We start from the raw sequence: 13821 nt of genomic DNA, 5'->3' as shown, positions 1-13821 counted from the left end.
GCAGGAATTCTTGATGGCCATGGAACCATCATACCAGGCTTGGAATTCCTAATTCTGAACTTTTCCTATGTGAGAAAATGTGTTAGCTATTGATGGCTAATCTAATCCCAAAGAAAAGAACTTGCAAAGCTCAATGTGATCTGGCCTCTACTTCTCCTACTTACTCCAACCTTTCTCCTCTTGCTTTACTGTGTTACAATCACATTGGCTTTCTTTCTGTTCCTTGAACATTCCCAGCTTAGACCCACCTTGGAGCCCTTCCCCCAATCTCTGTGACTGCCTCCTTCTTACCTTTTGCTCACTCCTCAGAGAGGCCTGTACTGATTTATGCAGCCCCCTGACCAGTCTGCTTCCCATTAACCTCTTTTTGAAAAACTCATGGCACTTTTAACTCTTTGAAATTATTTACTTAAAAGAAACATTTATTGTCTATTTGCCCCTTAGATAGTAAATTCTATGAGGATAGAGATTTTTGCAGTCTTGTTCATTGCTATATCTCCTGGGCCTGGCATGTGACAAGTACTTAGTAATTATTTGTTAAATGAATCCTTGAAATAAGATTTTTCAGAATTTTTGAAAGAAATTGATCTTGGATGTCATCATATATCACAGAATTTCTTTCCCCATATTTGAAAATAGCTCAGTAAACACCTGTGGCTCACCCATGACTCTGGGCTTACTTAACAGCCACAGAGACATGAAGACAGCATAGCTCCTTGTCCTCCAGAAGCTCAGAGTCTAGTGGGCAAGGCAGGTATTTAGCTCATGAAGTGCTCTGTTGGACTGTGCAGCTAACTGGGAGACCAGTGAGGACAGCATAATCATCTGGTTTCAGTGGAAGCAGATTCCCTGGTTTTTATGGAGGCAGGAGCTGACTAAGAGAAGCTTTGTGGAGGCAGTGGTGCTTGAGGCAAGTTCAGAGGGAGTACTTTCCTGGAAGATCATGTTCCGGGGAAGGGCACTGCCACCTGGATAATAGTGTCAAATACAGATATAAAGGGGTGAGACATGCAGCACCACCAACTGTCCTGATCTTCCCAGGACTGTCCTGGTTTTACCATGGAAACTATGTCCATGGTTTTACCAAAGGACATTCCTTTGTCCCAGGAAAGCCTGAACAATTGGCTATCCTAAGGATATATGGCCTGTTAGGCTTTATGAGCCAGTCGATAGGCCTGGGATGTGGGGAAGATTAAGCTGGGGATGGTTCTGTTTTTTCTTCTTCTACAACTGCAGTGGTTCCCCTACAGAATTCCCTTCAACGGCAAGACAGAGACCATTTTACTGACTGCAAAAATTCAATTAGAGTCTTATGTATAGAAGGGGGGATTTGTGTGAAGTGCAAAGTTATGATGGCTCTCTTTCTGAGTTACTTTACTGTGGGACTGCACAGGAGCACTGGGGCATGTATTGACTATTGGAAATAGATAAATGAACCACATTTATCTATTATCACACACATAAATGAATTGCCATGTTCATTTGTTTTATTTAAAAAGCAAAATCTTGTCTGTACCTACATACAACAGTAATTCCTTGTGTTGTCCCCATCACACATTAGAACCTGAGAAATGCTACCTTGGGTTGGCTGTACATTTTTGTTTGCTGGTGGCCCAGTGCACAGGCGGGGGACTTCCCTGTTCTGCAAGGTACAGGTGTAATGGTCTGAGGTTCAAGAATGACTGAGGTCTGAGGAATGTTATTTAGGGGGAGTTTGGTGCTCGGAGCCAGGTGTTCCCAAAGTGGACTCAGTGAGGTTTAGGGACCAAAAGCAAGGAAACCTTCAAACTGCTCCACTTTTCTTTTGTTAGCTGCAAAATAACTGGCTCATGGGGTTCTCACCACACATATTTGGGAGATGTCTATAGGACCACCTATGGCAGCAACGGGGTAGGGGAGGATTTCTGACTCTCCCCACTTGGCCCACCCACCTCCACCAGCTGCCCAGTCCTGGTGTCCTGATGGAAGGAGTCCAGTTCTTCCCCTTCCTGCTTTTCTGTCCTCGCTGTCACATGGCACCTCTGGCCCTCATCTCCTCCCTGGTGCGTGGGATTTCTCAGCTGCTATAATGGCTGCCAATGTCCTCCAAAAACTCTTGCGAGGGGTCTCATTTCCTCCTGGCCGTACCTCCCCGTTCTGGGCTGGCAAGGCCCTCTTGCACACCCCTGCGCTGGCCTCACTTAGACCATACTGTCCTCATGCAGGCTCCTCTCCTGGATGACTCCCCCTCTCATGTGTTCACCTGGCTCAGCTGAAATCCTGCCTTCTGGGACCCTGACAGAGGTATTACTTCTCTTGGCTCCCACTGTGCAGCACTATCCCTGGTAGCTTCCTGAGTCATACATGTTCCTGTACTGGTCTCCCCAGCAGACTGGCAGGTGGTGGGGGTGGGGCAGGTGATGAGGGTCAGGGACTTTGACTTAGGCATTGCTGATTCCCAGCAGATCAGTGTGGTTATTGAATGAATGGGAAGGGATTCTGTGCTAGAAATAGTTTGTGATTAGCAATTTGAAGTGGGACACTAACCAAATGCTATATTTAGCACCTCTATTTTTCTAGAAAACATACCAACTTGGACAGCCATCCCTGTGGGACTTGCTGTTGAAATATTTCCTGAGTGTTCAAAACATGTTAAATCCCACTCCCGCACCATCTCCAGGATCCCCACCCCTGTCCTTGCCAGTGAAGTGGAAGAGAGTCCTCCAGGGCCTCCCAGATGAGCTCGTTCCCAGCACCTGGGTCTTACTGAGAATGGGGCTGGTAACACAATGAACTGTGTGATTCTTGCCAACAAAGAGTGGCTTTCAGGGATTTGGGAGCTGAGGGAGTCTACTCAGGAGGTATGGTGAAATGAGAAGCCCTACAAGATGGTTTTGTGTGAAAATCTAGTTTGGGAATAAGCACAGGATCACGCAAAGGTGTAACTGCCTGTGTCAGCATGCTTATGCCTGTAGGAAGCAGGAAGGAGTGTGCATGTGTGGCCTGCCACATGGGCTGACCAGAACACGGGGACCTGCCCTGGAATCCTCAAGCCACATATGGGCAGCTCAGCTCCTTCATTTGTTCCATGTGATGAACTGATTTAAGTTCATTAGCATCCCCCAAACAGGTGCTGTGAATAGCAGAGACAGTCTCAGCCCCAAAGCTCATGAGTTTCAGAGATGGCCGAGGCCACAGTGAACCTCAGGATGTGGACAGCTGCTGGGATCCTCAAAAGGCAGGCACCATCCAGCTGCCCTGGTGAGAAATACAGGGATGTCTTATCAAAATAACCTTCCCACACGGTGCTTTCATCAAGGACTTGCCTCCATGACCTCAAAGGCATGAAGAGGCCTTGGGGGCATTCTCAAGGGCTCCGTGCTGGTGTCTGAGCTTTTACAAATGTTAGCATGGCACCTTGCCATAAGGTCCTCTGGGCTAGACCCTACTTTTCACCTGGCACCACCTGGTTCCTCTCCTATGCCTTGGGCTGCCAGGTAGGCAGGACATCCCAGGTTGGTCAGGCAGCTCCTTCCTGTGTGCTACTCCAGATAGTGATTTTTGGCAACAGTGGCTTCTTGACCAGTGATAGAAAAGTGAACACCAGGTCCCTGAGCACAACTCCACTAAAAAGCCTTTTCTGATCCGGGCCCCAAGTGCCACTGATATGAAGGCCTTCTCTTCAGCCTCACACCTTGTAGGAGCCACGTGGCCAAGAAATGACCTTGGCTTCTCAATTCTTTTAGCAAATGAGCCCAAAGACTCATTTTTTTTCCCAAAGACTCATTTTTAAGGTTTGTTTTGTTGCTTTTGGACATTTTTATCATCCCCAAATTGACACTTAGTTATGGGTTGTGCAAAAAAATCTGTTGTGAAAGCAAGTGCTCAGAATTGCCCAGAGGAAGCCTTCTTCTTCACATTCTGCGTATCTAAATCTCTGATGTCACCATGTTTTCTTCCTACTTTCCTCATTGGGCCTGAGTTCCTTGATGGCAGCAGGGAGCCAGCATTCTGTGTGGGGGCGGCTTGGTCCTGCAGCCCCTGTGGAGGGTGTTGGCTACAGCATTGACCTGCATTATTGTATTCTAAACTGACAGTTGCAGCCACATCCCTGGGTGAGCCTGAGGGCTGAGGTCGCCAGTACAAGAACAGAGCCCAGTGCTAAGTGAGGCTTTGAAGCAACAGGAACAGGTCTTGCCCCTCAGTTGGGGATGGGGTGCTCCCTGCAAAGCACAAGGTGATCTGGAAGAACTCAATTTACACCCTTGGCTTCTGTGGGCTGGGGGATCAGCAGAGGGCAGGATAATCCCAGCTTCTCGAGCAGATGGTTTCTGACTACCGCTTGACCCAGTTCCCTCCTAGCAGATGACTGGTAGCAGGAACTGACAGCTCCTCCACCCCAGGGAGCAAAATGTGGACCTTCTTCTCAACCTTCTCTTACCTCCTCCAAGCAGCAAGGACACAATGCCTTTTGCCTCTGCCTGGAGCCAGGTCAATGTGCAGGCTGCAGCACCTCCCCAAAGGGGGGCCTCCCTGGTTAGATCCTTCACTAGCTTCATGACTTCGCTCATCCGTCCACTCAATCAACCAAGCATTGTTCAATAACACCCCTAAGCACCTGCCAGGTCTGGTATCAAGGTGTGTGAGGCCTGGTCCTGGTCCTCCAGGGCCTAAGGCTCCATTCAGGAGGCAAATAGGTGAGGCGATAACTTCCAAGCACTGGGCAGAGGGACCTAATCTGGCACATAACTATTTAGGGCACAAGAAGGGTACAGTGGGCTTCACCAAGGAGGAGGGATTGGGCTGAGTCTGGAAGACCAAGAATGAGCCTGCCAAGTGGTCATTGGCTGTGGTGATGGAAAGAGCTAGAGGAACTAGAGTGTGTGTGCCTGGTGTAAGCAAAACCAGGGAGGTGGGTCCAGCCTGGCTCTGGGCCACCAAACAGAAAGTGCCAGTCCAGGCTGCCCAAAAGGCAGAAGCCCTTACTTTCTGCCCAGGGATAACAGGCTTTGGGACAGGGTGAGGGGTGGAAACTCCAGGACGGGGGAGTCCTGTGTATTAGCATGCAGCAGTCAGCTGGGCTCTGGAGGAAGCCCTCAGCAGGGAGACAGGGTGCGCATCTCGACCCTCCTGGGTCCCTGCCTCTGACTTCTGGCTGGGAAGCCCAGATCAGTTCCATTTCTGCCCCAAAGACGCAGCCTGGGCATCTTCGGGCCGGTAGGTTCCTCGGATCGGGAGGGAGGGGGCGCTCGGCCTCCAGACTTGCGGCCTCGGCCGGGCGGCGGTCGGGAGGAGCTCGGCAGCGGCACTGCTGGCCCCAAAGCTCCAGAAGCTCGCGACGGGGCACTGGGGGCCGAGCGAGGAGCCCCGAGCTGGGAGCCACGCACCTGCCTTTCTCCTCCTGGATTGCCCAATATCCCAGAAAGGCCAGAATGACCTCCCACCACGTTTCCGCCTCTCAGTTCCATCTGTTGCGGGGCGCGGCAACCGTGGGTGGGGGTCTGGGCCAGCCACACGGAGCGCACTGGCCCGGAGCGTTGTGCCCATGGGCACTGTCGTGCTACTCCACACCCAGGTCGGGGCGTGAAGAGGGGCTGAAGGACGGATTGCATTTGGGTTTCTGAACAGGTCTGGGAGTTCGGTTTCAACTGGCAGTGACTCTTGTCTGGCGGCTCAAGAATGGTACCCTGGACTCGCAGTTTATTGGGTTCTGCGAGGAGGCTGGCACAGTCGCCTCGTTTGAGGCTCCCAGTTAACCTGTGTGACAAGGGTGTTACTGTCCCCCCTTTACATATGAGGTCGACACTAGACTCTCTCCAAGGTCACTCTACAAGGCGGGCAGTGGCTGAGCCTCGAACGGAACCCGGGCTTGTCCGAGGCTAAGGTCTGCCAGCCGAGGGGGTGTGGAGGATGGAAGCAGTGGCGCTGGAGACCGCGCTAGCCGGCAAGCCCTCAGGCTCAGAGCAGGCAGCGGCAGCGGCTGGGCCGGCCTCCTGCGCCGCGTAGCGCAACCCGTCAAACCGCGGGGCCCACGCCTCGCCCACTGCGCCAGCCACCCAAGGCGCTCGGCTAGGGCACTGCAGCCCTGGAGCGACATACACTGGCGGAGCCGGCCCGCGGCGCTCGAGGTCGCACCACCACCCCGTCTCGTCAGGCCCGCGAGGGAGAGTCCCGGGAAGACTGAGGGCGGCTGCGGCGGGGAGAGTTGCTTCTCCCGGAGGGCGGCAGCGGCAGCGACAGCGACAAGGGCACGGCCTGCGCGGCGGCGGGGTGGGGGCCAGCGGAGGCATCCTGGGCCGGGAACTCCGTCGACTGCGCCCGCGGCCTTTCTGGGCGAGGGTCTGGACGCTCAAGCGGTGGGAAAGTTTTGAGAGAGCAAAAGTGGCCCGGTACTGCGGTGGCGGGGGGTGGGGGAGGGAAGAGCGCTGGGCCGCCCCTCCTGCGCTTGAAGGCCAAAAGGAAGAAAGCGGAGGGAAGAGTGGGTGGGTAGGGGGAGCGGGCAGCAGCGACCAGAGCAGATTCCCCCTTGCCGAGAAGCCAGAGGGGAAGGCACGGACAGCCTCCTCCGCGTGGCCAGGACTAGGCTCACTCACCACCACCACCACCCCTTTTTTTTTCTGCCAAAGTCTATCTCAACGCGCGCGCACAGACGGAGATTGTGCGGCTTTTTTTTTTTTTTTTTTTTTTTTTTTTACCCCTTGGCAGGAAAAAAACAAGGAGAGTAAAGAAGAGAGGGCAAAGAGAAGTCCTCGGCAGGCTCTGTAGTTGCAGCCGGACGCGGGGACGCGGCCGCCACCCGCTTGCTCTCTTCCGGCCCTGCGGCGTGTGCCAGTGAGAGAGCGAGCTAGGGCACCCGCACGCGGGGACGCTGCGAGACTCTCAGGTGCTCGGACTCACATCGCCGCCGCTGGGGCAGGCGGAAGAGACAAGGGCGAGAAGGGCCTTGTCTCGCTCGCCCGGCGGAGGAAGGCTGCGAGAAGAGGCGGAGCAGAGGCCCTGGAGAAGCGCGCAGCGGCCGGCCCGCCTGCTGGTGGATGCGGCGCCCCGGGAGCCTGCAGACAACTTTGTCGGGTGACGCGCCGGGAGGACTGCAGGGCCGGCGGCAGGGGGTTCCGCGCTGCTTCTGAGCGGGCCCGCGCGGCCAGCGCTCTCCGGCGCTCCCGGTACCGCGCTCACTCTGCTCCGCCGCCTGCCCGTCGCCCGCGCCGGCGGCCCTTCCTCGGCGCTCAGGTGCGAGCGCGGGGCCCCGCAGCAGCACCGCACTAAGCCGAGCCCGACTTCGCTCCGGGAACCCCCGAGCCTTAGCTTCCATCTCGGTCAAGTTGCGTTGACCGTCCCTTTCGCTACCTTCCTTGCCCGGCGGCCAAGCCGCAGCTACCGCGGCTTTCGCTTCACCCGAGCCGAGAGCTGCGGAACCCCGACGCGGAGAGGATGGGGAGAGGGCTGCAGATGCCGAGGCGTCCTGAGACGCACGAGCGGCAGTGACCCCTCTGCCCCCTCCTCGTCCCGCGCGCCTACTCGGGCCCCCGCGGCCCTCGGCGCCCCTTCCCCGCCGCGCGGGAACCCCCGCGGGCCGGCCGGCCCCCTCCCCCAGCTAGCCGGCAGCGGCCCTCCTGGCGGGCGGGCGGAGGCCCAGGCGGGCGGGCGGGCGGGGGCGGGGCGGGGCGGCGCGCCGGGAGCCAGGAGCCCGGCCCTGCGCTCGGCTCAGCTCGCCTCACGGCGGGCGCCCTCGTCGCCAGCGGCGCACCATGGACGGGCTGCCCGGTCCGGCGCTGGGGGCCGCTTGCCTCTTGCTGCTGGCGGCCGGCTGGCTGGGGCCGGAGGCCTGGGGGTCGCCCACGCCCCCGCTGTCGCCCGCCGTGCCGCCGCCGCCCCCGCCACCCGGAGGCCTCGGCGGCTTGCAGGACACCTGCACGTCGTGCGGCGGTTTCCGGCGGCCGGAGGAGCTGGGCCGGGTGGACGGCGACTTCCTGGAGGCGGTAAAGCGGCACATCTTGAGCCGCTTGCAGATGCGTGGCCGGCCTAACATCACGCACGCCGTACCCAAGGCCGCCATGGTCACGGCCCTGCGCAAGCTGCATGCGGGCAAGGTGCGGGAGGACGGCCGCCTGGAGATTCCTCACCTCGACGGCCATGCCAGTCCGGGCGCCGACGGCCAGGAGCGCGTATCCGAGATCATCAGCTTCGCCGAGACAGGTGGGTCGGTTTTGTGGGCGGCCAGCCGTGGCCCTCACTCCCTCACCACCCTTTCTCCTTGCCCGCTCTGGCCTCTGCAGCCAGAGCGCTCTGGGGCAAACTCGGACTCCCTGCCCAGCCGCTTGCCGCTGGCCCCGTGCGCTCCGTCCCGACTGCCATCATCCTCCCCCGGGCAGAAGACCCCATCTTGCTCCCCCAGCCCCACCGCGGAACGCCTTGCCCTCCACCCCTGCTCCCCCAGAATCGGGCCCCAGCGCCCCTGGGCGCGCATCCTCCTCCTGGCAGATGCGTGCGGCCCTGGCTCCCGGGGCACTTGCTTGCTGATTGCTTAATGTTTTTGTTTCCCACGATCAGAGTGTAGGCTTAGCAGTATGGTTGGAGATGTGTATGCTTGTTGATATCCGTGGGACGGAGGAGTGTGTGTGTGTGTGTGTGTGTGTGTGTGTGTGTGTGTGTGTGACGGAGGAGTGTGTGTGTGTGTGCCTGCGTGAGAGGCCCCGGGGCTGCTTCCATCGCCGGGCGGCGTGGGCTTGCCAGAATTGCTGAAGCCTCACTGGGGAGAGCTAGGCAACCTCTTTTCCGATTGTGTGGGCACCGGAATCGGGCGGAAGGCAGCCTTCTCAACAGGTCCCATCATTTACGCAGAGAAAGACGCGGCTCAGAGGCAGCCCGGTGTCTCTCAGTTCGCTGGCAGCTGCGGCAAACCCCCTTAGCTGAGAGCCGCAGAGTTCGTAGTTAACAAAGGGTGGGAGTCCTTTATGGAATTTTCCTCTGGCCCAGGTTTGCAAAATTCTACCACTTTCTAAATATAAAAATCGAAAGGAAAAAATATCTTTTGGAACTTTAAAAGAAGAAAAATGTGCCCGCGCTGAAATGCTGCAAGTACTTTCAGCTCCGCTGTCCTTTTCAGGACTTGAATGAGCTAGACTGGCTTTTGTGCCTGGAGCTCAGCCGCGTTTGTACTGAGGGGACTGCGGAGAAGGTCGCAGAAGGGGAAGCCCTGGTGCTGGCAGGGTGGGGGTGAGCAGGGAGCTTGGGGCATGGAAGCAGTTGTGTTTTCAGGCTACAAATGCCCCCCACCCTCCTAGGCAGTAGGCAGACTGTGCTGGTGCCCCGGGGATGAAAAGGGATGAAAAGTTTTGCATGGCCGAGTGTGGAGAAAAGCAGAGACAATCAGGGGCTGGTTTGTGCTTGGAAAGAAATGCATTGCCGTTTTAGCTGTCTGACCGAGTCAAGGAAAGCTCTATATGCAATTAGAGAGCTTGGATTAAAAGGTGCTTTGGGGCCCAGAGTAGAAATGTGATTCTGGAAGGTTGAGGAGGCCTTTTGGTCCCGGTGGCACAAAATGACAGCGGGGGCTGTTATATTTCTGGTCCGTTTCACAGAGCCAGCTCTTTGACTTATAAATAACAGATTCAGGTCACAGGCAGCTTGTCCAAGACTAGCTTTTAAGGCTGCACTTTACCCCATTTCAAAGTCAGATGTCAGTGTTATTAGAGGAGCCAGGCGAGGCCTGAGGAGGGGCTGCTGGGCAGATGTAGGAGGTTTGATAGAACCAGCCCTGGCCACACAGTTTCATTATTTGTTCTTACTGCAAGAAAAAATAAAAAATAAAAAAGTAGAGATTGTCAGAGAGAAGAGTCACTGAAATGTAGGATGAGAGAGGAGTCATCTCTCAGTTGGCATAGTCTCTCTTGTTGAGCTGAATTACTGAGAAAACTAATAAGCCAGTTGCCCTTTTCCTTGGAGATTTTGAACGTGTCATTAACGAGCCAGGGTCTTGTGAAAGGAGTGGACCTCAAGTTTCAAGGCTGAATGTCCTGTCCCTTGGAACTACTCGGAAACGAGGGCTACACTTTGCAGTCTGCAAAGTACATGTTCTGTGTCAGAAATCTGAGCAGAGCTCACTTGTTTGTAGTGGAGGTTCCACTGGGGGTTGGATCAGATCATGCTTAGGTAAACACGAAAGAGGCGGTAGGTGGCCCAGCTTGCTTTTGCAATGCCTTAACCAAAAAAAAAAACAACACAAAAAACCCCAGAAAAAACCTCTACTGAAACAACCCACCCCAAAATCCTTGGTCCAATCCTGGTTTTGTTTTTCAGATTTCACATATACCCATAACAACTTGTTAAGATCTTGGCCTTCTGACAAGTTCCTCTGTTGAGCTTTGAGGCCTGACAGCCTGTCTCCAGGGAGCCCTGGTCTGGGAGAGGTGAGGCAGGATTTTATAGGCCTAGACCCTCCAGCTCCAACCTGGTCCAGGTTTCTCAATGGAAAATGATTTTCTCTGCCTCCCAGGTTACAGTCAGAGGCCCTGGTCCCTGGAATGGTATTTCTGGTCAATAACGTCTTCCAGCTGCGTGGCAAGTTTGCATTCTAGCATCATGCAGCAGAGACCCTATTTTCCCCATTGCTTCGTGTTCTCCTTGAATTAACTTGGCCTGCTCTTCCACTTTTCTGCAGATGGCCTCGCCTCCTCCCGGGTCCGCCTGTACTTTTTCATCTCCAATGAAGGCAACCAGAACCTGTTTGTGGTACAGGCCAGCCTGTGGCTCTACCTGAAGCTGCTGCCCTATGTTCTGGAGAAGGGCAGTCGTCGGAAGGTGCGGGTCAAAGTGTACTTTCAGGAGCAGGGCCATGGTGACCGGTGGAATGTGGTAGAGAAGAAGGTGGACCTCAAGCGCAGTGGCTGGCACACCTTTCCACTCACTGAGGCCATCCAGGCCTTATTTGAGCGTGGAGAGCGGCGACTCAACCTGGATGTGCAGTGTGACAGCTGCCAGGAGCTGGCTGTGGTGCCTGTGTTTGTGGACCCCAGTGAGGAATCACACCGGCCCTTTGTAGTTGTACAGGCGAGGCTGGGGGACAGCAGGCACCGCATTCGTAAACGAGGTCTGGAGTGCGATGGCCGGACCAACCTCTGTTGCAGGCAACAGTTCTTCATCGACTTCCGCCTCATTGGCTGGAATGACTGGATCATCGCACCCATCGGCTACTACGGAAACTACTGCGAGGGCAGCTGCCCAGCCTACCTGGCGGGGGTCCCTGGCTCCGCTTCCTCTTTTCACACTGCTGTGGTGAACCAGTACCGCATGCGGGGCCTGAACCCTGGCACAGTGAACTCCTGCTGCATCCCCACCAAATTGAGCACCATGTCCATGCTCTACTTTGATGACGAGTACAACATTGTCAAGCGGGATGTACCCAACATGATTGTGGAGGAGTGTGGCTGCGCCTGACAGCGGCAAGGCTGTGGTGGTGGGGTGCGAGGTCAGTCCCTGGAGGGCTTCTTCCAGCCCCTGTGGGAATGGGATGTGAGGCTGGCTGGGTGCAGTCCTTCCATTGGGCTGCCCAGAAGGTGCCAGGGGGCAGCCTGAAATATTTTCCTGCTACTTCATGGAGCAATCAGTCAAAGCAAGAGTGAGAACCCTCACCTGACATGAAATACTTTGACACACATATGCAGACATGCACAGCGAGACGCATCCTGCCACCCACACAGCAGCCTCCAGGATACCAGCAAATGGATGCAGTGACAAATGGCAGCTTAGCTCCAAATGCCTGTCAGTTGGAGAGAATGGGTTGAGCAGCCACCATTCCCACCAGCTGGCCCGGCCACTCTGCATCGCGCCTTCCGAGCACACATAAAAGCACAAAGACACACACACACACACACACTGCCCACAAGAGACTGAGAGACTGCACTAAGGAGACACACACACACACACACACACACACACACTGCCCAGAAGAGACTGAGAGACTGCACTAAGGAGACACACACACACACACACACACACACACACTGCCCACAAGAGACTGAGAGACTGCACTAAGGAGACACACACACACACACACACACACACACACACACACACACACACACACACTGCCCACAAGAGACTGAGAGACTGCACTAAGGAGACATACACACACACACACACACACACACACACACACTCTCTCTCTCTCTCTCTGCCCACAAGAGACTGAGAGACTGCACTAAGGAGCCATGGAGAGGAAAAGCAGATGCAGGGGTGGGGAGCATGCAGGGGCAGGTGCGCTAGGAGTCCTGCCTTGCTGTGTCTCAGCATCTCCTGGCTCAGATGTGCTGGCTTCCTCCCCTGCCTGGGATCCTGCATGCTGCAGGACCAGGGAACCTGGCTCTTCCCACCCTTGTAGAGGGAAAGAGGCCCAGAAAGGACACAACCTGCTAAGACTGTGGAGCAGTGGCAATGCCCCTTTGACTGTTGCTTGGGTCCCTGGTGGGACTTCTGTGTGTTTGTTTTTGGGGTGGGGTGGGAGGGAGAGGAGAAGGGTCCTAATCTGATGCTTTAACTGATTATTTAGCATTTGACAGGTCATTCCAGTTGTAGAATTGAAAAAGGACTTTTCCACCAGGTATGACCTTTCAGGTTAAAATCTGAATTGTTCTAAATGGGAAATAGAAAGGTTGCAATCTGTGTCCTTCACTGTGGATATTCTTCTGGGACTGGTTGGGGAGGGATGGAAATGACGCCTAGGCATGGGGATGAGCCCAGAGGAGGAAATAGTCAGATGGAGGCATTCTAGAAATGCTGGGTGGAGGGTGGGGCGGGGGGAGTGTCCCCTCAGCAGGGGTGACAGAGGGGAGCAATTTAGCTGGGCTTAGAGAGATGGGGAAGGCTCTCAGCTGCTTTGCATAAGTTGCCTGTGTGTGCCCCTGCCACTAGGGCCAGCCAAGGCCATTGCCCTGCCTGCCCTCCCACACACCTGCCCCTCCTACCTTCCCCTCCTAGCACCTGCCAACATGCCTGAATGCACATGATAGAGCACTTGCCCATCTGTGTGTGTCCAGAAGCGGCCCTTGGTAGAGCACTGAACTTGCTCACCCCTAGAAGTCCAAGTGCCACATGAACTATGCAATTTAAAGGGTTGACCCACACCAGATGAAACTGGACTCATATGACTCTTTTTATATTTTTTATACTTGAAATGAAATCCTTTGCTTCTTTTTTAAGCGAATGATTGCTTTTAATGTTTGCACTGATTTAGTTGCATGATTAGTCAGAAACTGCCATTTGAAAAAAGAAGTTATTTTTATAGCAGCAAAAAAAAAAAACCACAGTTAAATGTATTGTACATAATTTTGGAACCAAAGAGGCCAACAGATCAGTTTAAATTTTTATTAGATGATGAGGCCATCTTATATGAGGTAGACATTCTGAACAATCCCTTGAGTGGCCTGCCAATGTTTCAGGGTACAAATGGATTTTGTTTATTCAGTTTGATGTGTCTTTTCTATCCTTATACACCCAGAAGGTAGAGTAAAAATGATTATGGTAGAATGCAGGTGTGTATCCTTAAATCCCCATCTTTATGTTTATTTAATAAAGCTCCCCTTAGGTTCTGTTTCATAATAATTTAAAACCGAACAATTTTCCCATAGACTTGCTGTTAAAGTATTTTACATTTGTGTACAGTTTAAGAAAATAAAAGATTGAGTGCCATGGCTTCTTGCCTTGTGCTGTATCTGGGGTGGTGGGGTCTGGGCTGGGGGTGGTGGCTGGGAGGAGGGCAAGTCCAGGGGTTCAGCTGCAGTGCCAGTTGCCTCCATGGCTAGTTCCTGGCACTCCCTGAGTTCTTGCCATGAGCTCGGATGTCAG

At 54.6% G+C, this 13821-nt stretch overlaps 1 protein-coding gene across 1 annotated transcript; it reads left to right on the top strand.

Annotated features, from left to right (window-relative positions):
- Positions 1-5305: 5305 nt before the first annotated feature.
- INHBB (inhibin subunit beta B) lies at positions 5306-13667 on the top strand. Its single transcript, XM_017673899.3, has 2 exons — positions 5306-8175; positions 10640-13667. The coding sequence occupies exons 1-2, from the start codon at positions 7728-7730 to the stop codon at positions 11413-11415; spliced, it is 1224 nt and encodes a 407-aa protein (XP_017529388.2). The 5' UTR covers positions 5306-7727; the 3' UTR covers positions 11416-13667.
- The last annotated feature ends 154 nt before the right edge of the window (positions 13668-13821 follow it).

This window comes from Manis javanica, chromosome 7 (assembly GCF_040802235.1).
Source record: "Manis javanica isolate MJ-LG chromosome 7, MJ_LKY, whole genome shotgun sequence".
Taxonomy (NCBI): Eukaryota; Metazoa; Chordata; class Mammalia; order Pholidota; family Manidae; genus Manis; species Manis javanica.
The sequence above is the reverse complement of the archived record's forward strand: the minus strand, read 5'-3'. Positions and strand labels throughout refer to the sequence as shown.